The following is a 26,804-nucleotide window of genomic DNA, read 5'->3' on the forward strand; positions in this document are numbered from 1 at the left end:
ATGGTCCCTGTAATGGCATCTTTGAATGCTTCCTGTAATGGCATCTTTGAGGTTACCTATTAGGAAGTGTGATATTTTGCATTTTACTTAAATTTAGTGTAATTCACATCTGCAAGGCTTTAGTGAATTGGTGCTTATTCTTAAATTGCTGATTTCCATGTTATGGGAACTTCAGACCATCCCATACCTGATATAGACTGATAAACTTGAAGGCCTGAAGGGACATCGTGTTCATGTAGTCTGATCTCATTCAGAGCACAGGACACAGAACTTCACCCACACACTCTTGCACTAGACCCATAGTCTTAGGCTGAGTTACTGAAGTCCTCAAATCATGATTTAAAGACTTGGACTTACAGAGAATCCTCCATTTACACTAGTTTAAATCTGCAAGTGACCCGGGCCCCATGCTGCAGAGGAAGGCAACGTCCCCCTACCCCCCAGGGTTTCTGAATTAGGATGTGAGTGTCGTGAAGCACATGATGGTAAAATTAAGTTTCTGAGTAGTTCTAAAACAAATGTGTTTGTGACATTCAACAGCTGGGATAGAATTTTTACAGACTCTTTTTCTGATTTATTGTTACGCTATAGACTTTGGAAATTGATGTTGGGCACTGATTCATCTGTGGAGCTATGATTGAGTATGGTGTTTCCCCAGCTTAGTTGATTCTTGCATCACAGTTCACCTCATTGGACTATAATAGGAGCAGATCTGTATTGATTACTGTGACTTGCGGGGGAAAAACGTCTTTGCACTTCACATTGGGTATAAATTATAAATAACATCTCTAAAGGCTGTGAGTTACAGAAACAGCATTCGTCTGAGACATCCACATGTAAAGCTGTTGTAGTGGTTATTAACTTTATGATTGCAGTACTCGTGTACTTGACCCACAGCAATGATCACTGTCCATAAAATCTTGCAGACTGGTCTCAGTCACCTCCCTTTTTCAGTATTGTTCATTAGCACAGACCACCAAAGGTCACTGTAATAACCAGAGGGTCAAGGTGCACTACATCAGTATAAATTCATTGGTGAAACAACAACATTATCTTCTCTCTGTCTTCTCTACTAACATAGAGATGTAGAACTATATAGATAGTACATATAGGTCTTCTGAATAAATTCTGTGTGTATTGCATTTATCTGCACAAATGAGGAGACTGACATCTCTGAAATGGAATAGCTATGAATGAATTATTGGACATCTCATGAGCAGATAAATGTTATATCAGACATAAGTAATCATGTAACACAAATATACATTTGTTTTTTCAGTTTTCTGAGACATTTTAGACTTATTTTATGTTACATTAGGAATTACAGTATTAAAGGATGAGCTGACATGCTTTTAAACCATCCCAAAAAATTGAACTTACAATTATTTATTTAGGATTTGTATTCTGGTAGTATCAAGAGATCCCAGCCCGAATGTGCTAGGCACTGTACAAAAAACAAATGCGTTTCCTTTCAGTGCAATCACAAAAAATCTAGTAAATCACCAGTTAAGCCAAGATTCACATGTGCCTTACCACTCAAACATCATAATACCCAAATATATGCAGTCTCCTCAGCTCTGTAGCAGACTCCATTTCCACCACAACCTGAATTCCAACCTCAGCTACTTGACAGGGAGGCACTAAAAGCTCGATCATAGAGCACTGGCCTGTGACTCTGGGTATCTGGGTTCTAGTCACTGTCTGTTGAGTGAACTTTGACAAGTCATGGCCCCTCTCTGTGCCTCTGTTTCCCCATCTCTGAAATTAAGATAATGGTGCTGACCTCCCTTGCTTTGATAGCTGCTAATGAAAAGCACTAGATAAGAGCTAAGTATTCTTATGACACTAATCAAGAACATTTCTCATAAGAATTGGTATTTCAGGGAGTTATACTTTGTGGAGCTTACTCTGGAGTTTAAATATTTGTTGCTCACAAAGTTCCATCAAAATAGTTTGAATGAACACAATGTATTTAAAGGATACGCATTCATTTTTAAACATTAGAATCTGAATAACTCAAAATTGTCTTTAATTTAAAAAAAAATACTCAAGTGTTTCCTTTCTCTTACTAATTAGGGGATTGGCACTTTTTAAACACTGAGTCCTGCATATGTGCTGTTGTATGCAATTTTATAAGGATTTTTCCTGAGTGACCAAATACTAATTTCATGATGGGATAAAGAGCATCCATTTTAAAAACATTTATTGACACTTTAACATATATTATAAAATGCTACCATAAGCTGTCATGTAAATAAAATCATTCTGCATATTGTCTACACACTATTTTACTTCACTGTGAAGAGGTCTGTGTAGCTCAAAAGCTTGTCTCTTTTACCAGCAGAAGTTGGTCCAATAAAAGATATTACCTCACCCACCTTGTCTCTCTTAGTAAATGATAACTTTTCAAAAGTCAATAGCCACGTATTTCTGATTGTCCATACACACTGGTGCACACTGTCATGAGTTTTAAAAGTCCATAAATGTGTATCATGGAGCCCTCTTATATTGGAGTCCTTTTTTTCCACAGAAAGGCTTTGATGTTATGGAGATGTTCACTGTAACCCACACTGCTGTTTGCACAATAGAATTCTCACACCCTGTGAACAATGGCTCGGTGAACAGACAGTATGTGGGAAATTATGGGGGCTGGAGGGGGACAGAATCCACCAACCCAGCCCACAGGCAATTTACAGTGCTACAGGGTAAGTACACATCCAGTGGCCCCTCTTTTATCTGGATCCAAAGGTCCCCTTAAGCCTCCTTATATTGAACTCATTGGAAGCCTGTCTCATATGGCAGATGCAGAAGCCCCATTGCATGGCTTTTTTGCCTGCTGGTAGTCCACTATATTAGGCTTCTGCAGGTGCGTGGCAGCTTGTACAGAATTCTACTCTGACAGAATTCAGGAGTTTCACTCTTCGCTATAATGAATTTCTGTGGCCCCAGTCCTTTGGTCTGGCTGTGCTACACTCAACTATACTTTAGCCAAAGGTGGCTCTATGCCACATTTGTGCTTTCTGTCCCTGTGGTTGCCAAGGCCCAGTCTGGATGCTGGTGCAAATTAGAGCAGACCCTGGGCTATTATAACTTGTGCCAGCTGGTAATAGCCTGCTCAGCTGCCATTGCCCATATCCTCCATGGATGTGCACTGGGAGCCTGTCTTAGAGCCATCTATGCAAACCCTGCACCGTTCAAGGAGTCACCCAGCTGGCCAATTACCCAAAGGGCTGGAACAGCACAAAGGGACTGGAAATGGGGCAGCTGATCTGGTCTTTTATAGCTACATTCACTATCATGAGTTCTATTGTATTTATGTAATAGACAAGACCTGTTGTATGTCAGCGCGTATGTGCTTATATGACAGCGTTTTTTAAACCATTGGGTTCAAAGAAACAAAGGTTTGGACTAGAATCAACCAATCCAAAGCTAAAACTCTAGGCTGGTACTCCATTCATTTATTTCATTGTAACTACTCTCTCTAGGGCCATATATAGCCCCAGACTGCCATGTTATTGACAGCCCCTTCTTAGACTGAGAGCAGTATATGGTCCTTACTGTGTAAGCCATTTCAGTTGTTTTGAAGCAATAACATTATCTAAAAAGAGAAAATGCCTTGATATATGATTACCCAATAATGTGGACTCAGAAGTGAATGACATTGTGACTTTCACTTTTTTAGCCAGGTAGGATTAAGAGAGGCAAACAGGTGGATTCCCACTCTTCTAGGATACAGCTCAGCTGTAACAACTGACTACCATCAGTGCTTTAACAACTAATAGTGTAAAATGATAAATGCAGTAGTACTATCCTCCTATTTCCATACTGCTTCACAAACCTGCATTGCCTGATGCAAGCTTATTTTGGGCAATATTGGAGGGGAAGTGAGGTGGTGGGAGGGTATGTCTTAGCAAACATGCAAAATATTATGTCTGGCTCTATGGAGGTAACATCCTAGACACTAGAGGTAACATGTTTTAGGATATCTTACCCTTCCCTACTATTGCTGCACATGAGTCTATAACTTCCTTTGGAACAGGGGTTCTCAGACTTTTGTACTGGTGACCCCTTTCACACAGCAACCTCTGAGTGCGACCCCCTTTATTCATTAAAAACACTTGTTTATATATTTAACACTGTTATAAATGCTGGAGCGAAAGTGGGGTTTGGGGTGGAGGGTGACAGCTCGCGACCCCCATGTAATAACCTCGTGACCCCCTGAGAGGTCCCAACCCCCCAGTTTGAGAACTCCTGCTTTGGAAGATTAGTCCACTGTCTAAAGGGGTTGATATATTTGTCCTGATATTCAGCCTAAATTTTAATGTATTTAGTGTTATCCTGTTATGCCATCTTGGATCCTCTATAAACTATTTCCTTCCTTCCTTTTAGGTGATTATTCTATCCATGACTTAGTTCTTTAAATATTCCACCAGAATATTCCCCAGAAGTCAATACTTTTATCTTGTTAGTCTTTTTTGTTACTTCTTTCTTAAATCCTTTCAAACTGTTGATTTCCTTGTGGTACTGTGGTGTGTAGAATTGTATCCCATGTGCATGCAGTGGTTCTCATGGTCAGTGGTTTTCAAACCTCTTGAAGCCAATGGACCCATTCATTGCCCAGTTTTTCAAAGTTCTCATTCTCCCTGTAAAAAATATTTACGGATTTATACTAAGAGATTTTTTTTCTCTCCTTCTTGAGTCTTGCTGGTAATGCTGCAGGAGTGTTTGCTCTTTCAGAGGTTTTGGGAACTGGGGATAAACTGGCAGAATAAAATTTTTGCAAAAGACTAAATAATTTCCAGGAAACATTTTCCAACTTTAGGTGGATGTTCATGAGGTCCTTACCTCAGCAATAAAAAAAAAAAACAACCAACAAAATTTGCCCTCTTTTGATACAACCTGGTATTTTCCAAGTTAAAAATTAAATTGATTTAAAAAAAATTAAAAATAACTTTATGATAGAGACAGTTTAATCACATAAGTGGATGAATTCTATCAGAGGCAGGGAAATTCGCTCACACACAAATGTGAACAGCATATCCAGACTTTCATTATATACCCATTTCCATCTGCTTATAAATTTTTGAAAAATTCTTCTTTCTCGATTACATTTTCCATGCTTGCTTTTTTAAGGAAAGAATTATTAAAATCCATTCACTTCCTGGAGTTATGGAAAGGTGAATAAATAAATATTTCCCAATTTAGTAAATTTAGAGAGGTTTTCCTTCTTGTACATGGCATCAAAATGGCTGCTCTTTACAACTGGAAACATTCCAACTGTCTATCTTCACTGAGAACTAAGCCCTGAGTTTAATAGAGCTTAAGGCCATCCTGGGCCTTTAGATCATCTAGTCTGACCTCCTGTATATCACAGTTCATTAAATTTAAATACCCATATACTGAGTCTGGTGAGTTTAGTTAGACCAAAGCATTTCAGTCCTCAGGAGACTAAACTGTTGTGAGCAACACACAGGAAGAGAACAGGACGGATGAGGTGCCACTAATGCCCAAGTCTTCTGCAATTATTGTGTGTGTTTATACCCAGATGATCGTAGCAGGTGATCCATACCCAACATTACAGAGGAAGGTGAAAAACCCTAAGGTCTCTGCCAATCTGACCTGAACCTTTCCCACCTCAAATCTGGTGTCCCATCTCCAACTGTGGCCAATCTCTGGTGATTCAGTGGAAAGTGGGAATCAAAAAATACATCTGGCCTATTGTATGGTAAAGAGGGGGGAATTTTATTCCCTGATCCCTGCATGTATAAGTATGGTAGAAATTTAATAAATATTGGAGCCACAAAAGTCACAGGATTGCTAAATTAGAAACCTAACTAATATCTGCCTCAATAGTTTTCATCATAGTAAGATTCAATGCAGAATGCTGACACCAGAGGCGGTTTCAGGCACCAGCGCACCAAGTGTGTGCCTGGGGCTGCAAACCACGGTGGGGGGCCTGCCGGTTGCTGTGTGGGCGGCAGTGAGGCCTCCTCCGGTGGCATGCCTGAGGGAGTTCCACCGCTCCTGCGACTTCAGCAGCAGTTCGGCGGTGGGTACGCCGAAGGCACGGGACCAGCGGAACTCCCGCAGGCAAGGCACCAAAGGCTGCCTGACTGCTGTGCTTGGGGCAGCAGAATACATAGAGCCACCCCTGGCTGACACTAGGGTAGATCTCATTCCCATTAAAGTCAGTGGCAAAATTCTCATTGAGTAAGATCAAGCTCATTTGGAACTGTGATATTAACTGCTCCGCTAAGGACCAAATCCTGAGATGTAGAGTATCCTTAATTCACTTTGAAGTCAATGGGATCTGAGGGTCAGCAGCAGCTCACTGAATCGGACCTTGGGGTAGTATTGTAGTTAATATCTGTGGAGAAACTTCTCAACCTAGAAAGTTTTCTCTGCAGAAATATTTCAGTGCAAAGAGTTTTATACTGAAAACCCTCTGCTCTGGTGCAGCATGGAAAGCCTTTGTCCTGCACATCTTGTAAACTCCACAGGATGGAACCACTGTTCTGCATAATTTGTAAGTGCCACAGAAGGAGATTTTTGTCCTGCACAGTTGGCAAACGCTGAAGGAGGACACCTTTGTCCTGCACAGCTGGTAATCACTGCAAGAGCAAATTATGGGGAATCTGTTAGTGAAGCCAGCAGAGCTTGTACATTCTGCAAGCTCAGTAATTTCAACTGAAGGCGTTTGTAAGCTCTTCTAGCCAAAGAGCTCTCTTGCTTTCGGCCTTTTTTTGCTTGGGGGGGGCCGGGGAAGAAAAGGGAAATTAAACTACACAAATAAACCCTGAGATGATTGATTAATCAATTGCTCACTCATTTTGGTAAACATGGAGCAAAGCTCATTTTGTTATTTCCTGTCTTTATTTGTATACTACCTAGCTTGCTTCTTATTATTTCTCAGTCCTTACTAGTATATCCTTTACCTACAATTTAATGTATCATCTGCATAATTAATTAAATTAATTAATATGCAGTTTGTTCATTCTTCCAGATCATTAATAATCATGTTTAAAAGAAACGAACCTATTACCAATCCTTTGACACCCCCCCCAACCCACCGCTTTGATATTTATCATTACTCATTGTTTATAGTGCTTTATCCAGTTTTCAGGCTAAGTGACGTTGCTCATTTTCAAGACAGTTTGAATTAGTTTAACAAGTACATTTTCATAAGACAATAAACCAAATGCTTTACTTCAGTCTAGATATAGTGGGCCTGATTCGCCGTTATGCTACTCCAGGTTTAAGCCCATGTAACTCCAAAGTAATACAGTCTAGAATCAAGGGCATTGTATAAATCTATATCTACTGCAGTCTAGATATAATGCCTATATCTATGTCTATATCGCTATCACTATCAATCTCTAGTTAGCTAGTGATAGCTATACAGCAATCTAAAAATAGAGATAATGGTAACCACAGACCACTAGAGTGCTGAAAGCTATAATCCATTGTGTGTCTATTCACCAGGTTGCCGGCCAGGTAGAAATGGCATGCAGCTAGACCTATAGAAAAAGGCACCGTAATGGATAGTCCCATCATCTACTAATTTTTGTGATTCAATCAAGAAAAGTGATTGATTTTGGGATATTTATTGCTAAAAATCTGTACTTATTTAATCTTAATGTTCCTGTTACCAAAAGAAATTCTGTTGCAGATTTTTTATTTTAATATTGTTCTATTATTTTATTAAGATTTGAAGTTAAATTTATCAGATGGTAATTTCTCTTTATTCTTTTTTAAAAGAAAATTAGCACCACATTTGCTTTTTCCCCCCCAGTCCTCTGATACCTATCTGCTTCTGCATGAGTTTTCAGAAATAATTGCCAGTAGTTCAGCAAGTTCATTAGCTGATTCCCTTAAGACCCTGAGATCCATGTCATCCAGACCTGATGATTTGTATATTCAGGTTTTCCAAGTATTCCCTTTCCAGCTTTTTTTTTTTTACCAACAGCTGTATTGACAAGGTCTTTATTACTTCTAATTGTCAATACCTCTTTTCTTTATTGTTCCTGATATACTGATTTTTAAAAGCAGTTCACCATCTTAGCCATATTAGAATAATTGTTTATTTAATCTCATTTAATAACAGATCTATTTTCTCCTTAGTATTCCTTTTCCTCCTGATATACGGTACTTGTTAAATATATAAATATAGGTCTTCCTGTTCCCCTTTATCCCTTTGGCTAACAATAAATCATTCTCGTCTTTACTGCCTTTATCTTTTCACTCGAATCCTTAGCTGACTGTTCATATTTTTATTAGGATACTTGCCTGATACCCCTTTTCCAAGATAGATTCTTTTTTACCCTCCATTCTTTGAGCAGTGGCATATTATCGCCTAGGCCTAGGCCTAGGATGGCAAATTTGCAGGGGCAGCAAATTTATAATAGCAGCATTTTTGTAATCACAGCATCAGTGACGCCTCAATTCTCCCAATCATAGCACATATTGAAACCACCAATGACAGTGCGATGCCATTTAGTAAACATACTCGCAAGAATCTTAAACATTAATAATATGACCGTAAGGAAGAAATTAAGCGGTTTTCAGTTTAAAAAAAAATACTGTACAAAAGAAAGAAAGGGAAAATGAAATGATAGCAAAAATGCACAAAATAGATTCCTTTGTTGTATCAGTTAGTACCGACAGTGAGACAGAAAAAATTGTTGAAAGTAGTAGTGAAGTAAAAAGTGAAAATATTGGTGTTGATATTGAAAATATTTATATTTAATGAGTTCATATGGGGCCGGAGTTGGCAATTATTTCAGGACCTAGGAGCGGCAAAATCATTAATCCGCCACTGTCTTTGAGCAGTCCCTCCTAAAGTCACATTGGCTGCTTCTGTTGGCATATTGTAGAATGTTTTAACTGTGTTCTACACTCATGGATTTTCATGTGTCTTCCCGTTGCAGCCTGCTCCTTAGATTTTACAGGTCCCCAAGCAATTTATTTCTTGAAGCCTTTATACTGCTGTATTCTATCAACCCATTGCTTAGTATAGTATGTTGTTTCAAATAGCTTTTAATCACTTGAAATTTCCTATTATGTCACGTTCCCAAACAATTCTTTGTGTTGGTAAGAAGTAGATTCACAATGGTTTCTCATGGAGCTTATCTAGATTGATCTAGTAGCTAAGAATGTGATTGAGATCTAGGAGATCTAGATTTTATTTCTGATTCTGTCTTGACTTGCAGAAGGGATAAATACCTCATGTCTCTGGGTTTAAACCAATCTCTAACTATGAGGAATTAGGATCTTCAGGGTGCACATTGTCCCACATGTGCCTGCTAGGGGTTCTTGCATATTCCTAGGAGACATCTAATGACAGAATACTGGACTAGATGGCCCATGGTCTGGTCCAGCGTGGCAATTCCTGTGTTCCTAGGACCTTGGATAAGTCAGTTATTGTATCTATACCTCAGTTAACCATCTGAACATAGGTATAATAATAATCTTTGTAAAGTACTTTAAAATCTTCACATAAAAGATGCTATATAATTGCAAAAAATGTGTTATAAAGTAGTTAAGTATAATTATTCTCTGTGTTCTTGATTATGGGGTGACATAGATATTTCTTTGGTGATCGGTGTTTAGTTGTATTTTTTTAGAGTGATAGCCCTGTTAGTCTGTATCAGCAAAAACAACAAGGAGTCCCCGTGGCACCTTAGAGACTAACAAATGTATTTGGGCATAAGCTTTCATGGGCTAGAATCCACTTCAGATGGTTGTCAGGTGATGATGTGGGTTGTAGCCCACAAAAGCTTATGTTCAAATACATTTGTTAATCTCTGAGGTGTCACAAGGACTCCTCATTGTTTTAGTTGTATTTTGTTACCCAACAGATGTCTTAGTATGTTTTTGGTTTTTTTTTAAATGAGTGCAGGATCCTGTGAGTCTGGGCTCCTCTATAGTTGGTCTCTTATCTTATTATGTTCATTCTTTATTCCTGAAGCCGTACAGAAGATGTCCAATTTCATCTTTATTTTATATTACTTGTTTCTTTGCCCAAAGTACTTTATTGATTCTCTTTTCATTTATATTGGTTAGAGCTGAGTGAATTTGGAAATTCCATCCTGTGAGAAATTCTGACGTTTCAACACGATTTTGTCTCAAATCAAGATGATAAATTGTAATTTCAGTTTTTTTTTCCTAGAATGGAAATTCTGAACAATTTTAATTTGGAATTGTCTAAATGTTTTGTTTTTACATTTTTGATCACAGTGAAATATTTTTACTTTTCCAAAATTGAAATGTTTCTGAATGGATCTCAAATTATTTGTTTTGAGTCAGATATTAAACTGCATTTTCCCACAGTGGCACGTTGCCTTATAGGAGTTATAGCTCAGGAGCCTTTTGACTCTGTTCTCCTTTATGGGCCAGGCTCCCAGCCCAAACTACATTTCACACAATGCACCAAGTCATGTGACTCCCATGTTACCCAGCACAACATGATCAGAGGAAAGTCTACATGCTTTAGGGGAGCTAGCAGTTCTCTAGGAAGCCAGACCTACAGGAGAGAATGGAGGGGCCGAACTCCAACTCTCATAGGACAATATACCATAAAGGATATACAATTTAATGTTTTGTTGAACTGATTCGAAACAAAACATTTCAGGTCCATTCAAAAAATGAAATATTCTGATTTGGGTCAAACTAACCCAAAATTAAATACGGGGGAAATAAATATTTTCAGCCATATCAAAATGTTCCTTTGGAAAATGTTGATTTTGTGAAACCCACATTTTCTGTCAGAAACTCATTCTACGGAAAATCCCCAACCAGCTCTACTATTGGTTTTGCAAATATTTATGACATATAATGCTAACTCTTCTATTCTTCCCTTTCTGTGTTTCTTGCATAGATCATACTCTTCAGTGTTACTATTCTATTTGGAGAACCATACCACCAAATCTATTATGCCTACTAGGGCATGCTGTCATTTTAGTATAACTTCTAGCTCATGTTGCTTATGTCCAGTATCCCTTGCAATTTTCTAGATTTTTTGCATAAATAATAAATGTACTACCTTTATAGTGTTTGAGTTTATAGGATACATTTTGCTCTCTCTTCAATGGGAGCTGAAAGTGCATATATGAGAGCAAATGTTGAGCGTTAAAGGGCCATGAAGGGCAGCGTAGAGAGTTGACAAGGTAACAAGGCTGAGTTTTTGTTTTTGTCTTTTCTGTATTACTCAAGCAAAGAGTCATCATAAACCTAGAAACTAAACAGCCATGGTAGAGATTTTATCACCAGGGAAATTGTTCATCCGTCAGTAAGATTGTTGCTAGGAAAGGGAAAATAAAGAGAGAGAGTTAAAATTGCTTTAGACCATTGAGTCATCAGGCCCTCTAGGTTCAAAGCCTGAATTGTTTTTGGAGAGGGATGGGGTAAAAGAGTTGCTGTAGGAAAGCTTAAATTGATCGGTGTCTCAATAACATTGGTGTGTGATCTCTAAGGAAATAAGCAGGGTGCATGGGAAAAGGAGAGATGGAGGAAAGGGGAGGAGGACAATTAAAACAAAGTTTCTTGGACATGGTTTTTGTCGTTCTTTGTTTCTGAAGAAGGTCTTTCACAAAGAAGAAATATAAATGATAAAGAATAAAACAGTGTTATATTCTCTGCATCCAATTTAATCTAAATCTGGGCCAACAGAAATGAGTATGGTTGTGTGTAGAGAGATAGAAGTCTGGAGTGGCAGTGTACTGTGTGTATGCCTTTTGGGGTGTGGTAGCTGAGCTGTGTGTGGGAACCGAGGGTGAAGATGTGGTGGCTGTCTGCCCATAGAGACTCAATATGGTGTTAAATGTGTGCACAGACAAGGAATCTTAGGTGGTACAAGTGGCTGTATGGGGAATATTGCTTATGCAAGGGTGGTTAAGGAATACCTGGTGGTGAGGTTTCTGTAAATGGTGGCTTCTGGAGAGATACTCTTCTTGTGTAAGGAGTGTCTATATATGTGTGTAGTAGCAACATGTCTTTATGTAAACAGGTCTCTATAGGGGTTGACATCTTTGTGTAAGGGGTGTGTGGTGTCAGTGGATTGTTTCCCTATAAGGGTGCCTTTCTGGTGGAAAGATATGTGGAGGATTGTGGATTGTCTTTTTGTGAAGGGGGAGCTATATCTTTATGTGGTGGTGAGGTGTCTATTTGTGATAATGTGTGTCCTGTATAGAGGTGGGAAGTCTGTGTAAAGTGTAATTTTGTGGTGGTTGTCTTTGTAAGTTCAGGGGTAGTCAATTATTTTTTGTTAAGGTCCAAATCTTGATCAAGGGATACTCAAGGTCCAGACTCCAGAGGAACATTTTTTCACTCTGCAATAACAATAATGCTAATAATAAGTAAATAAAAAGATTTCATGGTCCGTTCAAAAGTATCTGGTTGTCCGGAGTTGGCCCGTGGTTCACCTGTTGACAACTACTGTTGTAGGGGCAATAGATTTGTCTGTTATGAGCATGTCTGTAGATGTGATGGCTTGACTCCAGGTAATGGGTGTCTGTGAGGGAATACCTGCATTTGGTGCTGGGTTTTTTGTTTGTTTGTTTTTTTGTTTAAAAGGTGTTTGTGGAGAAATTTCTGTGAGATGTGATGGATGGTCTGTGTAATGGATATCTGTGTTTGGAGGGAGGTATATGTATGTGATGTGGATTGTCTTTTCTAAAAGGTGTTAGTGGAGGAGTGGTGTGTTTATTAGCTGATTGCCTTTTTGTGAAAGGTGTTTATGGGTGGGAGATTTCCATGTGTCTCCTGGATTGTCTCAGTAAAAGGTTTCTGTGGGTGGAGATGTGTAGTGAATTGTTTTTGAAAAGTGCATCAGCATTGGGGGATATATGTGTTATAGTGAGGGAGGTGTGTGTGCAAAGGGTATCTCTGAAGGGGGCTATCTCAGTGGGAGTAGTGGTGTCTGTGAAAGGAATATAGTGTGGTGATGGATTGTCATTGTGTAAACAATGTCTGTAGGGGGATAGCTGTGTGGGGTGTCTTTGTTAGCAATGCCTTCCCTTGTCTCTGCGTGTTGCTGCAGGGACTCAGGGTAAGTTGTCAGTAGCAGCTCTTTCAGGGGCTACTGCCATCGCAAAGTCACCCACCCACCCACCCCACACTATAGATCTCTCCTCTGGATAGGCCACGGCCATCATGTCCTTTATTGTTGTAACTCCCAGATTGTGATACTGTCACAAAACTGTTGCTAGGCAACAAATGTGGTTACCAGGTCTCAGCGAATAGCTGAAGGGGAAAGCTAGAAGTGTTGCACCATTGTAGAGTAACCATAGCAATGACCTACTATTACAGACTAAAGAATTATCATTAACAATGTTAAAGTATCAAACGGAGGCCCAGGATCCAGAGACTTCCAGGCAGCATCTCTGCATAATTGGGTTATCTAGGAAGAGATCCCAACTCTTTCAGAGCACTTGGCTCCTTATCTCTATGAGAGGGTGGGGTTTTAGTAGTATTATTGTTGTTGTTTGTTTTTATTTATAGAAACAAATGTGCCGTGCAGTTAAGGGCCCACGGGTAACAGTAGAAACGCATGCGCGTATACAGCTTACACAAATGCAGGAACCGCAGGAAAGGTTTTTTGAGTACAGTGTACGGGCTTACTGGTAACAGGGCTGGTTCAAGTGACCATTATTTGTTGTTCAAAGCCATCTATTCTGACTGCCCCTGTTCGAATCAGTGCCAAAGGGGAACCGGGATTCAGTTACCGAAGCGGTTACTAAATTCTGTTCTCTTAAAGTTGGGCCAGACACTTAGCTCCTTTCAGGAAATTGACCTTGGAGCTGCAAGTGCCAGTTTAGCAGTGAGATTCTGGTTTTTACTCAGAACTCTTTCGGAGCCTGTGAACCCTGAAGGAGCTGGAATGAAATAAAGTGATTGCTGTTAGCTCCCGATGTAGTTCTCCCCGTTTTGTACGGAGTTCCTGCGAATGTCTTGCAATGATAGGCTCCCCTGTAAATAGAAGTCACAGCACGCGTTCTCTCTGTTGTGGGGGCTCTGGGACAAACCAGGAGTGTGTTTTACCTTATGAACTTATTCGCTTGTTGAGGTTACTTGGCACAATGCATGGCTAGTCGGTAGCGCGCTGTGGAATGAAAGGACTTTAAATGTGTTTTAGTGACTCCATTCTGGGACGGTACTTGACAAGGCTTCGCTTGCCAGAGTTTGTGCGGGGAAAAGTAATATGCACACGCCCTTTTCTGTCTTGTTTTTAGTGCATGGCTCTGCTCTTTTCATATCATGTAGTCAACGTGTATAACTAAAACCCTGCACACTACTCATCACGAGAATACAGCTGTGAGTGTCGTGATCAGAAGGGGGGTCCGTAATGACACCAGTTTGTTCAAGTCCCTCTCGTAAGACTGAAACATGGAGCTTTTGAGAGGGACCAGCAAGTAGCACTCGACGTTTATTTTGTGTTGTGTGTTATGCTGAACAATGACTTGAACTTGCAGCAACAAAACGACCCCAAACCAAATCAAACTGTGATTTATTTATTTTATTTTTGTATTTTGCAGGGACCGAGCGTCATGAGCTAACTTCCTGGAAGAGTTTGCCGTCTATTTTCAAATTCTTCAGTGAAGCATCCGAGGCAAAAAACAGTTCAGTCAAACTAGCGCCAACACGACGCTCCAACAGAATCAAATACGAAGAGCTTTAAGAGGAGAAAAACATCTCTTTGCTGCTTGTTTTCTGCAAGCAGTCTCCCAGCCCCTCATTAGATTGTTTTCTTCCTAGAGCACAGGGTCGTGATGTATACATCTAAATAGCGTTTTGCATTATTTCTAGATGAGTGCAACTGTCAAAGCAATATGGGTTCACTGGTTGTGCTTCCTGTGGGCTGTAGCTTGGATTTCGTGCTGCCCATCAGTGCGCAGATTAAGGCTGACAGCAGTACTGCACAGTGCAGCATGGTGCAGCTCTAATTGCCCTGACATAGCCCTGCACGGAGCTGATGCCAGAGTTTAACAGCTTCTTCGTGGTCCTATCGCCTACAGGATTTTTGCTGCTTCCTTCCAGGGTTCACTTTTCTTTCTTGCTTGCTTGCTTTCTCTGATAGGAGCAGACTTTAGGTTTTATGCATTTTTAACAGAATTGCTTTTAAATAATTGATCCAGGTAGATTTCTCTCCCCTCTTCCTCCTCTCTACTCTTCTTCAGCCTTTAAAATGCTCAGACATCTTTCTAACAATGGAATATTTTTGTTTGTGCTTTTTAGGGGGGTTATTTAAGCCATAATGACTCAATTTAAATTTAAAAAAATAGCACAAAGACGATGGTGTAGTATTTGGATTTATAAATATGAATCGTTCCCTGTAGCTCTAACCAGATCTTTTTTTTTCTTTTGAGACCAGAGGAGAGACTGTGCATAAAATAGATCCTAAGAAATAATAAATTAATGAATAGGTATTTCTTTGGAAGACCTCTCTGAATTTAAAATAAGGTTTCTAATAAATCTGTACATTACAGAAAGGAAGGACTAAATTTAAACCAAAATGAACCGATGCTATTAATGCTGAAATCTTTTACTTCCTGATTTTAGGATTCCCATTTTTACAGAGTTTGTATCTCTGAATAATTTTAAATCACGAGCTGTGATACATGTTTTAGTGAAAATTGTAACATAGATTAAATACCTGTATTTAAAATTTACTTTTAGAACTTGGTTGATACGTTTATTTTTTATTCTAATAGAATGTCTATTTTGAGACAAAGCAAAATATAAATTACTCTTTTTAAAGCGACATAATTTTGAATAGTAAAAAAAATGAATATTTACAATCAATAGTCTTTTCTTCTCTGGGACCAAATGGGATCAACTCTTCACACTTTCCATGTTCTGCAGACAAGGGGTCCAAGAACTTTGGTCCAAATTTATGGGAAAGTCTCTTTGTGTAAAGATTTTTTCCTTCTTTGGCATTATTTGTAGAACTCCACTTGCTTTTGAAAGTTCTACCTTAAAATGCCATTTGCTTTGTACTTTACCAATTCAGCAAGCGTCAGGACCACACTGTGAATTATGATAGCATAAATAAATAAAAAGTCATGAATTACTGATTTTGCTGATTTTTTAATTCAAAGATGCTTACATTTTCATATTCGGAATTGTTAATAATTGTAATGCCTCATCATCCTGTAATTAGGTTTTGATTCAACACAAGCCTAGATTCCATATTTCTTTCAAAGTGTTTGCAAAAATAAAGTTCCTGCCTTATACACCTGGTAAAATACACAGCCAGTTTCACCGAATTTAAACGCTCAGAAAAATCATTGAAATTGCAGACCTCGGAGAGAAGTGTTTTTAGTAATAGTAGCTGATGTCAGCAACTTTTAACTGCTAATGTCTGATAAGCAACAATACATGCCTGATACCGTGTCTGGCATGCAAGTACACTAATTAGTTCGTATAGTTTGATGAAGCTAAATTAAAGTGATCTTTTCTTCAGTGATCACGTCTGCATCGCCTCTGATGTTATTAGAGCAGAGGCAAAGAAGACAAAAATCAAAACGGCATTTCATCCAACTGCTGTGTTACTTCAAACCAGTCGCATCGTCGGCAACCACCACATGGGTTTGTGATATTGACCCCTTTTTAATGTAATTTTTCCCATTTCGGAGTTGAATGGAGGAATTCAGTACGGAAGGGGTGAGGGTAGGGGGCTATTGTTGTTAATACGATGTTTTAAAGTGTTTAATGTGAATGTCAATGTATTTTGTCTGCAGTAAACGTACCAGTAATCGAATCGTGTCACTTCAGTGTAAGGAGAGATTCTTCCGGATCTTTCCATTTGATTTGCTAACGTCTTTTCTTTGGTTTCATAAAGTGTGTGCAGTGCTCAGTGTTGGAAGGTCACAATTAGCCAGCTGTAATACTCCATGTATATGCACCAGGCATTTAGCTAAGCTGTGGTGTTTTTCAGTTCGCACATTACTTCTTTCAGCAACCTGCGCTTGTAACAAGAGGAAATCACTGTAAAATTGCCTGCTATAATCTGCAGTCTTCTCTCCATTATGATAGCTTCACTCCCTTTTGTAAATGTCCCTTACACATGGAGGTCACTGTGTTTCCTGAGTTAGACTTTCGCAAGCAAGACACGAGGGGTTTTGCGAGCTGTGGAGCTTCCCAAACGAAGGCAAAGCAAAATCCACGTCTGCCACTGAGCAGCTTCCAGTGTAATCATACTTCTCAACTTAACCTGTTGATTATGGGTTTGCTGGATAGACGTAATAATATGGTTCACCTCATTTCTCCCCAAGTAACTTCATGCTGTCGATGCTGGCCACCTGCCTGAGGCTGGCCTGTCACCCATTTACGCCATTTGTACCCCTCCCTGGTTTGTTTCCACTGTGATCAGTGTATCATGTAAATAAGGTTTTAACTCGTTGATTTGCATTTCATATGTGTAGTTCTGTGCTTAAATGCAGAGACGGGGGGTAGGGGAGAGGGTGTTTGAAAAAAACTCTCAAACAAATCCTGCAACCGTCAAACTCTTACCACTGGGAATGCATGAGGGGGTTTTCCAAGGTGCCAAATATCACAACATTAATCTATTTTTTTATTTTAATGGAAATTAAGTGCAAAAAAATTCTGCTGTAATAAATACCCCTTTAAAAGTGTCTTTCTCGTGCTCTACTTGACTTGCGTTTTTGCTTATGTAAAGAACTGCAGGGAGTTCTTATAAATTGTATATTTCTGTTTACACTTTAAAAATAATAATAAAAATCTTTTCTCTTCTAATGTGCAGTTGTTTCCTCATAAACATTTTGCTCTTCCAAGCAGCTTGTAGCTGTTAATAAAAACATGAACCAATACTGAATGGCGCAATAACATATCAATAGTTTAAATCTTGCTGGTGGTTGTCTGACGCTGTTGAAACAGTAATAGCCTAATGTCAATTTATCATGACAGCCCTTTAGTCTTTGTTGACTTCACAGTGCCTACACCTATATGTCTGAGATGAATAAGCATAAGACAAAATCCTCTCCTAGATATTTTGGAATTGAAAGTGGATGCTCGGTTGTTCTGATATAAAATGTAATGTACAAATTTAGCAACTCCCTCTTCCTAAAAGTGAGAAAGGAAAATCTCCACTTCTTGCTTTGTTTGGTTCCCTTCTTACCGTAAAGGACATTTGGGATTAAGGGACTAGTCATCAGAGACAAAAAAGTGATGCATTATGAGTGTACCAAAACTACTCAGAGACTGGAGTCAACGGAGATCATTGGAGAGCGGAAGTGCCATCCTGCTTCCGTAGTTACAAGGGAAAGACCCATAGTTGGGTTCTTCCTATTTCCGCTTGTTTCTTAGGAAACCAACACATTTAGCCCGGGTTTGCCAAATGGAGAGACTTGAGTTAATGATGGCTGGTTATTACAGTGACTTCGATGGTTTATCAACTCTTTACCACACACTTGGGCTTTGCAGTAATTTAAGCTGTCGGTACCCAAACGCATCTTGTTAAAGTTTCTTATCTAGGTAGGCGGGACCTGTTTTACCACCAAAATGTGTATCCGATCGAGAATCCAGGAAGGTCTCTCTCTCCATTTAAATATGGATTTTTTTTTCCCCTTGCTTGTTCCAGAGTGGCTGACTAGGAGCCTCTTGAATTGTTTCTCTTCCTTTTAACTAATAGTCCATTAATCTCAATGCGATAAAGTAAAATAAAAATCAGTTTGAGCCTGGGAAAAAGTTTTCCGCAACACTTAACAAAGCCTCAGCCCCCTCCTTGCTAAAGCAGCAGCTTTGTCATCCTGGGTTAGACGGGAAGCAACATGAGTGTCCGAAATGTGAAGAATGTTCACTCTGAGCATAAGCTGTTGAAAGGGAAAAATAACACAAAGTCGATTAACAGTGATTCTAGAATAGATGAAACCATCAAAGCATTCCAGCGTTTATCTCCAAACCTGTGTGGTGTAAAAAGGTAACAATGATCGTCTTAAACCGCACTTAGGAGGGATGAATGTTGATTTAATTGATTCATTTGGATCGATGTTTTTAAAGTTTCACACCACTGATCTTTCATGTAGTGATGTCTTTAGCAGTCAGCTGTCTGACATGAGCCTTCTCAGATTTCATCACTGGGAAGCTCCATGACATCTGAAATTATGCGACAGACTGTGGAATGGTAACTTTGGGACTGGGAGACCCAAATGGCGAAAAAGATGTAAGAGAAGGATTGAATTTGAAGGGGTCTTGTTAGCTTGTCACAAAGGAGTACACATTGTAACTGAATCACAAGGCTGAACCCTGCACCTTCCTCCTCCCTCTTCCCCCCCCCCACCCCCGCTCACAATTTTGAAAGGTTTAAAATGACTGGGTGGGAAAATCAGCCCTTAAACATTGTGCCAAATAGTACATTTTTTTCACTGTTAAAATATAGTTCAGGCTGTTTAGTAAACTGCTGGGGTTAGAAAAACTTCCCATTTGTTCAGCCATTCAAACATAGCCCGTCTGGGAATAACCCTGCAGCTGAATTTATAATTTTCAACTCTTTGATTATAGGGAATAATTTGGATTTGACGAAGGACGGTGTGGGTGTTTTAATGAAAAATAAGCACATATCTTTTCTGGCACTGACACACAAAACTAAATGTTTTTCCCTCTAGGAATTTCACTCAAAAGTACAAATGAAAAGTGTCATATCTAAGAAAATATTGCACCGTACTCTACGTTAAAGTCAATCCAAATAAAAATAACCTTCCAAGAATCTCTCTAACACGCATTATGTTGACATACTCGATACAGTGTGAAAAATGAACATCTCCAGAAACTTGGTAGGAGACGTCATTTGCCACTGTACCATCCATCATAGGAGCACAAATTTTCACTTTTCTGTCGCATTTTGGATTGCATGTGTTTGTGAGTATTTCACTAGATCAGTAACAGCTCTTTATTTGCATAATTATATGCTCTGGTCTGAAGAGAAAACTAACCCCCAAATTTCATGGGTCACCAAACTGCGACAATCAATGTTTTATCACGTATGCTAAGCAAAACCTAAGAAACTATATGAAGTTTCTTGGGGAGTTTTTACTCCTCAGAAAATTAAAGATTTTGTGCCCCTTGAATAGATGCAAAATTCTTTCCAAGTGCTTTGTAACTGAGTTCTGTTTGAAGGCAAAAACTAGAGATTAACACGAAGATCTGGAGTTTAGCCCCACTAGCATTACTTCAAAGTAGATTTAGCCAAGTAGCTTTAGTGCGCTTGGAAACTTCGCTATTCTAAATACTGTATCTCAGATTTACAGCAGCAACAACCAAAAAAGATAAATATGGTTTGGTCCATCGACCTCCAGCCTCATCTAACATATAGTTCAGGGAGGGTTTGAAGTTTTATTCCTTGTTCGGAGCGCTCTCTCGGTCTCGCTCTCTCTGTATAATACACACACACAATTCGACATAAATATGAACAAAATTGATTTTCTGTGCAACAGGATTTGTTCTGGTCCGTCAGTTGCACAATAATCGCATGCTCCAGTTATGACACACTATGAATTTTCAACTTGATAAAAATGTATTCCGCTGAAGAAGAATGTTTTTAGTGAGACCCACAAACCAGCAGTAAAACTATAAAAGGACCCCCCCCAAAAAAATGGGGGAAAACTCTATCTTGTAGATTTTATTTCATTTTTTTTTTAAATCTGTATGTTCAAACTTCTGGGGCTCAGAGCTGTAGGTAACCTGCAAGTGGTAGCGCTCTGTAGCGTTTTCTTAAAGCACTGTTAATGTTCCCTTTGTTTATAAACTCATGGTAATTTTGACTATATGCTGTGGCCCTGCTTCTGGGGGATTTAATTGGGGTTTCATAAGTTGTGTTTGGGGTCTTTTAGCCCTTTTGCCACGAAACGCACTTTTAAAATGAACTTTGTGAAACGGTTCATTTCAGGTAAGATGTGGTACTAATTTTCTTACCATTTATCAGGTGCAGACGACTCAGTCAGCATCATGTAAAATAAATAGATTGGAAAGCTGTACAGTTTTGAATCTGAAGAGAAAACGCTATGTGATAAAGAATGCCACGTTATTTCAAATGAAAGACCGCGCTTATCTCGAGGAATCTGGTTTCTGCCGAAGTTTTGCACCCTTAAAACTTGATTAGTTACGTCTATATCTGAAAGGAATTTTAACTAGCAGTGATTTTTAAATGTCTGTTTTTAATAGACACAGAAGACCACGATACTTCTCATCTTTTTTTTCTTATTGGAAAAAAACTGACTTCGTTTTCTGTCCCCACCAAGAATTGTTTCATTCTTAGGCATGCCTGGTACGTGTCTTTGAGAAAAGACGTCAAGGGGGTTCTGTAACGCACACAAAATAAAAGGAATATGAATATAGCCAAATATCAAATGACGAGACAAAGGAGAAGAAACGTGAGCACACTAATTCCTCAGTATATTGCTGCATTATATCTGCTTCTTGGATCCTTTTTTCAAAACTTTATAGGGAAATGCATCAAATCGATAAGCCGACAGCAAATGTTCGCAATTAAAATTAAATAGTTAACTATTTTTTTTCTTTTGCAACTGATCTATACGAATCTATTAAGGTCAGGTAAATATAACTATTTCCAGAGGACAAGCGCACAGAATGTTTTATCCCGACTGAGACAAAAGTCAGTTATTTGCCACTGAATTCTACGAAGGAGAGGAATGACCCTTTGGAGGCAAGGCCTGGGTTTTCTTCTTTTGGCATTTTCACTTCTCTTTACTCAAGCCCCACCTAATCCCCTACTGTCTGGCAATCTACTATCTCTATACTTCTGCCTTCAAACGATTTCTCTAAAACTTGGAATCTTTGACACAACAATTAGATAAATCACTTTCCCCACCCCGGACAGTTTCACTCCTTCTCATGCTGAGCCTGGCTTACTAAATGGTTAAAATTGTGTTTTTTCCCCCTTAGCAAAGTTCTTTGCTATGAGCCCCTGGAAAAGCTAGTGCTAAAAATAACTCTTATGCCCAGGTGTTGCTTTTATATACTTTTGAGGGCAAAACCATTAAAACTCTAGAGATCTTGCAAATATTGATCTAGTGGTTGGTAACAAACATCAAGTCAGATGCTGCCAGTGGCTGCTCATGTCCCAGCTGTTTCAGATTCTTGTCCCCTTTCTTACAGTGTGACTTGGGCTCTAGCTTCCAATGAAGACTTAGTTTCTTAGTTGAAGATGGATCTTTTGATTATGTCGCACTTCGTTTTCCCTTTAAATACACTTAAAATGCTCTTTGAATTTGAAATCTCTCCTCCTTCCCGCTTCCTGCCAAAACACTGTTAATTTAATTTTTACTTGCTGCTTGAAAAAACCCGAGGGTTCTAGTTATTGGGTAGTGTTAGCTCTTACAATACTTTTCATGTTTCCCCATAATTTAGTACCTGCCACTTGGTCTATGACTCAAAGTAACAATTAACTTCTGTAAGGGGGAGTGCAAACGGGATGATGATAATCAAGAGCAAAATAAATTCTTTATAGCAGTTATAACCTTGTCTGTGCTTTTTCAGGTAGTTTGCAAATATTAAGCCTGATTTTGTCCCCATTTGTCCCAAAGATCGTCATGTAACAAATCAGTGTAGGAGCAAATTTGAAAAATGTTTATAGCAAGTGACTTTGTAAAATGGGTTAGTTTTTCTACCGTTTATCTTTGTTAAATGTCACTCTGGATCCTACATGCATTATGTTATGTCATACAGAAACTGAAAAATGCTTCTGCTTTTGCTCAAACCCTTTATCGAGTAGTCTGAACCTGAAGAACATCTGCCCAGCTTCCCTTTATCTGCCTCGAAAGCCTTCCTCTTGTGAAAGTGGAAAGCTATGCTTTAAAGTACAATATTGTAAATTAGCACCTCCAAAGTATAACTAAAGTCTAGGCTTATAAGGAAATGGGGGGGGGGGGGAAGAGTAGAAGTCCGGGGGATGGTGTTTAAACTGTGACTGTATGGCAAAAAAAATGATTTCACAAGGCTGAAAAACTAACTCTCTGCTTTTCTGTCGTCCCTATGCCCCTAACTCGTCCAGGACTCGGTCCGAAGCCATGGCAAAAAGAAGTGAAGTGACACGTGAGGCTGTTCTGTCTCTCGCCTTAGTACCTCGGACAGCGCCTAGTTCTGAGTTCACTTTCAGCCACGACTTCCTATCACTCCTTCAGCTAGTTCAGCCAAACCCCATTTCCCTCGGAGGCTGCTGCCTGCGTCCGAAAGACGCCGATCACGTTGGGAAAGTTAGTTGCTGAGCTACGGTTTGTCCCACTTCAATGTGTAAGATCCCAGGCACTAGTATAATGTTACAGCTGTGAGGTCACCTTGTTCTTCCCCTCTGAGAAGGTTCACTCTGCGCTCTCCTGTGTTGCTGTGTCTGAACTCCCCAGCTAGGTTTTCGTTTCGCCTTGTAACTTTTCCTGGATTAATTTCTACCGATGTCCCTCCCAAGTCCCCCTACTCCTCTTTTCCTTTTAAGGTGGATCTCTTCCTTGACTGCCCTTTTTAGATCGCTTCCCCCCTCTTTCCTCTGGATTTCTCGCTCAAGAAATATCCAACGTGCAAAACTTTTCCACAGCTGCACCTCCGCTCGGGAGTCAGGGTGCACCTGGCCTATTGGAAAGGGGCTTCGCTCTTGGCCAGAGCAGCTTGATGAGCTCTGGTGCTTTCAGACAGCTTGTTAATTACAGCCCCTGGAGACTAGGCTCCCGAGCCAGAGTCCAACCTAGTTAAAGAACCTGACAGCAACTTACTCGACAGCACATACAAAAGTGACAGTAAAGTATTTGGATTAGTCTCACTTCTCCCGTTAAACAGGTTCTTCCTGCTCGGATCGTTGTGACTTTAAGTCACCATTTCCGTTTTATTTTGTTGTTCAGGGTGTGTGCAAAGGAAGAGACGTCCTCTGTATAGTTCATCATTTCACTGTCATTTTAGCAAAATACCGAACCTTCCAGCTTGCAAATCAAGCTATTCACGTGTTAGTTAGTTAATGCAGCAAAGTGCACATTGCTTGTTAATATGTTTCACCCAGCCTCTGCTTAGTATAGATTCCTGCACTTGTCTCTCTCATCATTCTAAGGTAGTATCCAAATCGTGAGGATCGGATACTAGTTAGTAACGATTTGCAGGATTATTTGTTACAGTTACTGTTCAAACTAACGTTACATCCGTTTAAAAATGAATCTACAAAAGTAGGGGGAAATAATTGATTTCGGACGTTGACAGACCAAAACAAAAAAAAATGTTGCCAATAGAAGCATTTTTAAAAGCATTCTCTTTCCTGATCTGAATTGGAATTGGGGCCCTCTCTCAGAATCTATCAGAGAGTTTCAACAGTTTAACGGGACTTTTATTGTTAAAGTTCTTTGTTGGAATACCCTTTTAAAACAATCTATTTCCCTACTCATATATTTGTCATGCTTGAAGTGATTGCTATAGTGAATCCGTGTTCTCACTATTTCCCCTGGAACTGGATCGCTTCCGATTTGTTCTTCTACTTTGCATTTAGGGTGATTTAGTTCAATATCTAACGAGACCATCGCTGGTTTAGGTTTCTGAATCCTCCTTGTGTGGTATCAGTGGCTCATTAAAAAAAAGCTGCTAAACTCTAACGTAACTAACTGTTTAAAAAAGAACACTCGAGCCCTTAAGAAATCGATTTATTTTCTAATGTGAGGGAAATGGAAATCCAAACAGGCATAAGTGGGGAGAAGTTTGCTTGGTAATGAAGAAACCTGTTGAATACTTATAACTAGAGAAGATTTCAGGGCGTATCACATTACCCCCTACAAACGGCAAGGGTGTTTCTAAAACGACTTTATCGGCTAGGCATTCTCTAAGTCAAAGCCTTTCAAAAAGATAAATCTGAAATACTTGGCTACATCTAATATTGATCTATTACCTTTCTGGGGTGAAGGAAACTGATTATTTAATGCCTTCCTAAATTATTTAGTGCGAGAAAAAACATTACCTGAGCCGTATTTTCCTTTGCAAATGTAGCAACAAAAAAGATATAAGCGGGTTTCGCTGTGTTTTTAAACTTTCTCAGTGAAGATTTGGTCAGTTGCCTGAACTTGTTTAAGATTATTTTTCTCCAAAATATTTTACATACGATCTTATAACCTGCGAACACTGAGGGGACTGTTACATATTTTATCCACGTATTTTTGTGTAAGCTAGAAAATTGCCTATGTTTAGCATAGCAGATCAGCGGACCATTTCATTATTTCTCTCTACATGACCTTGGGAGTTAGTTTTAGAACTAAATTGTAATCAGAAGACAATAGCGTTATTACACACAATTCTACTGTTTAGCAACGGCTATTTTTGAAAATATGTATATACTATATAAGTGAAGGTCTATCTGTCTAGCAGGCTGAACGTTTTCCAATAAAAATAACATATTTTTTCTTTTTCTCTTCAGCTAAGTTTTCCCTCTGCAATTCTAGTTCTTATCCCTGGTACACGTTTATGAAATCCTTCTCATTTTTTCCCTTCCTGTAACTCTTCAAAGTCGTTTTAAATGACTTTTCTTGTCTTTTGGCCATTTGTCAACGTCAAATGTACACTGACTATTTAATGAAAGAAAAGCGTGTGTGTACACTACGCTACACACACACGCACATACCCTCTCTCTCTCACACACACTTTATATGTATATATACTTTAGTTAGTTTCTTGAAAATCAATAATCGCTCAAAGTGTCCACTATGTGTTTGTTTGGAAAGTAATTACGTTCTCAGGTAATATTCCTGAATAAAACTCCGTGGTTGTCATTTTATTCCTATCGTATAATGTAGCTTCTCTTGATTGCCAAGAACAATAAGTTCAATCTAATATTTGTAAATATGGGGCCAGATTCTGATCTTGCTTGCCGAGTTCAGAACTGGCCCATAACGTATGTGTGTACGACTTTGTAGCTCTGTAATATATTACAGTGCAATTTCCCTCAGAGCGCTCTAAAGCCTACACTGCTCCCCGCCAAACAAGCCATGACTTAAAGGAGCTTTGACCTGAAATGGCAATGACGGTTAGAATAGGTGGCAAACTGGCAGGATACCTTGGTAGAAAGGGAGCATCCTCATTAAAGATCATCCATAATTTTATTCTTTCTTGAGCTAATGGGATTGAATGATATTGTCCTTTATATTTCATACCATGAGGGGAACCCCCAATATGTTTGTTTAATCCTAGCACTTTAAAAGCAGGGGAAGTGGTAAGTATATACTACACCATAAAAGGGAATAGGCAAAAGTAATTCTCCTCATAAGCAGCAGTGTTTCTGATCCTAAGACTCCCTATCATTGGGAGGGGGATGTCTAAAATACTTTCCCTCTCTAGATGTTAGCTACTGTCTAAATAGTTGTTCACCGAAATGGATCCCTAACCGCTTTTAATTTCGGTTAAATTCAAAGCTAAAGTCATACAGAAGTACAGCCGAAGTGGAGTTAAGCCAGGCAATCTTCTCAGCTACATGAAGTTTTCCAAAAAGATAGCTGGGGATTTGTTAACTTTTGAAGAGTTAGAACTATAACAAAAGCCAAACTCTTCAGCATTTACGTTTTTATTATCAGCTTCCAACCTTGCAAAACTAGAGCCATTTGCTTAACTTAATCCGTAACATATGTTTGCAACAGTAGCAGATTTTTTTGGTATGTGTGGCTTGTAGCTGATCAAATTGTAAATTTTCCGCCTTAGGTTTTCAGCGCCTCCTAGTTACAGCCTAACACCTAGAGAAAGGCTTTGCAATGATCGCATAGCAGAGAAACCAAATGATAAAAACAATAATAATTTACAAAGCTTTTTCCAGGGAGGCCAGC

At 39.2% G+C, this 26,804-nt stretch overlaps 1 protein-coding gene across 3 annotated transcripts in view; it reads left to right on the forward strand.

Annotated features, from left to right (window-relative positions):
• FAM172A (family with sequence similarity 172 member A) overlaps positions 1-16,068 on the forward strand; it is a 379,631-nt gene extending 363,563 nt beyond the window's left edge. For all 3 annotated transcript variants that reach the window (XM_030567394.1, XM_030567396.1, XM_030567402.1), the window contains one exon: positions 14,532-16,068. In XM_030567394.1, coding sequence (XP_030423254.1) covers positions 14,532-14,674 — 143 coding nt within the window. In that variant the 3' untranslated portion in view covers positions 14,675-16,068. The remainder of the gene's footprint in view (positions 1-14,531) is intronic.
• Positions 16,069-26,804: the final 10,736 nt, after the last annotated feature.

Source organism: Gopherus evgoodei, chromosome 6, assembly GCF_007399415.2.
Source record: "Gopherus evgoodei ecotype Sinaloan lineage chromosome 6, rGopEvg1_v1.p, whole genome shotgun sequence".
In the NCBI taxonomy this organism is placed as follows: Eukaryota; Metazoa; Chordata; order Testudines; family Testudinidae; genus Gopherus; species Gopherus evgoodei.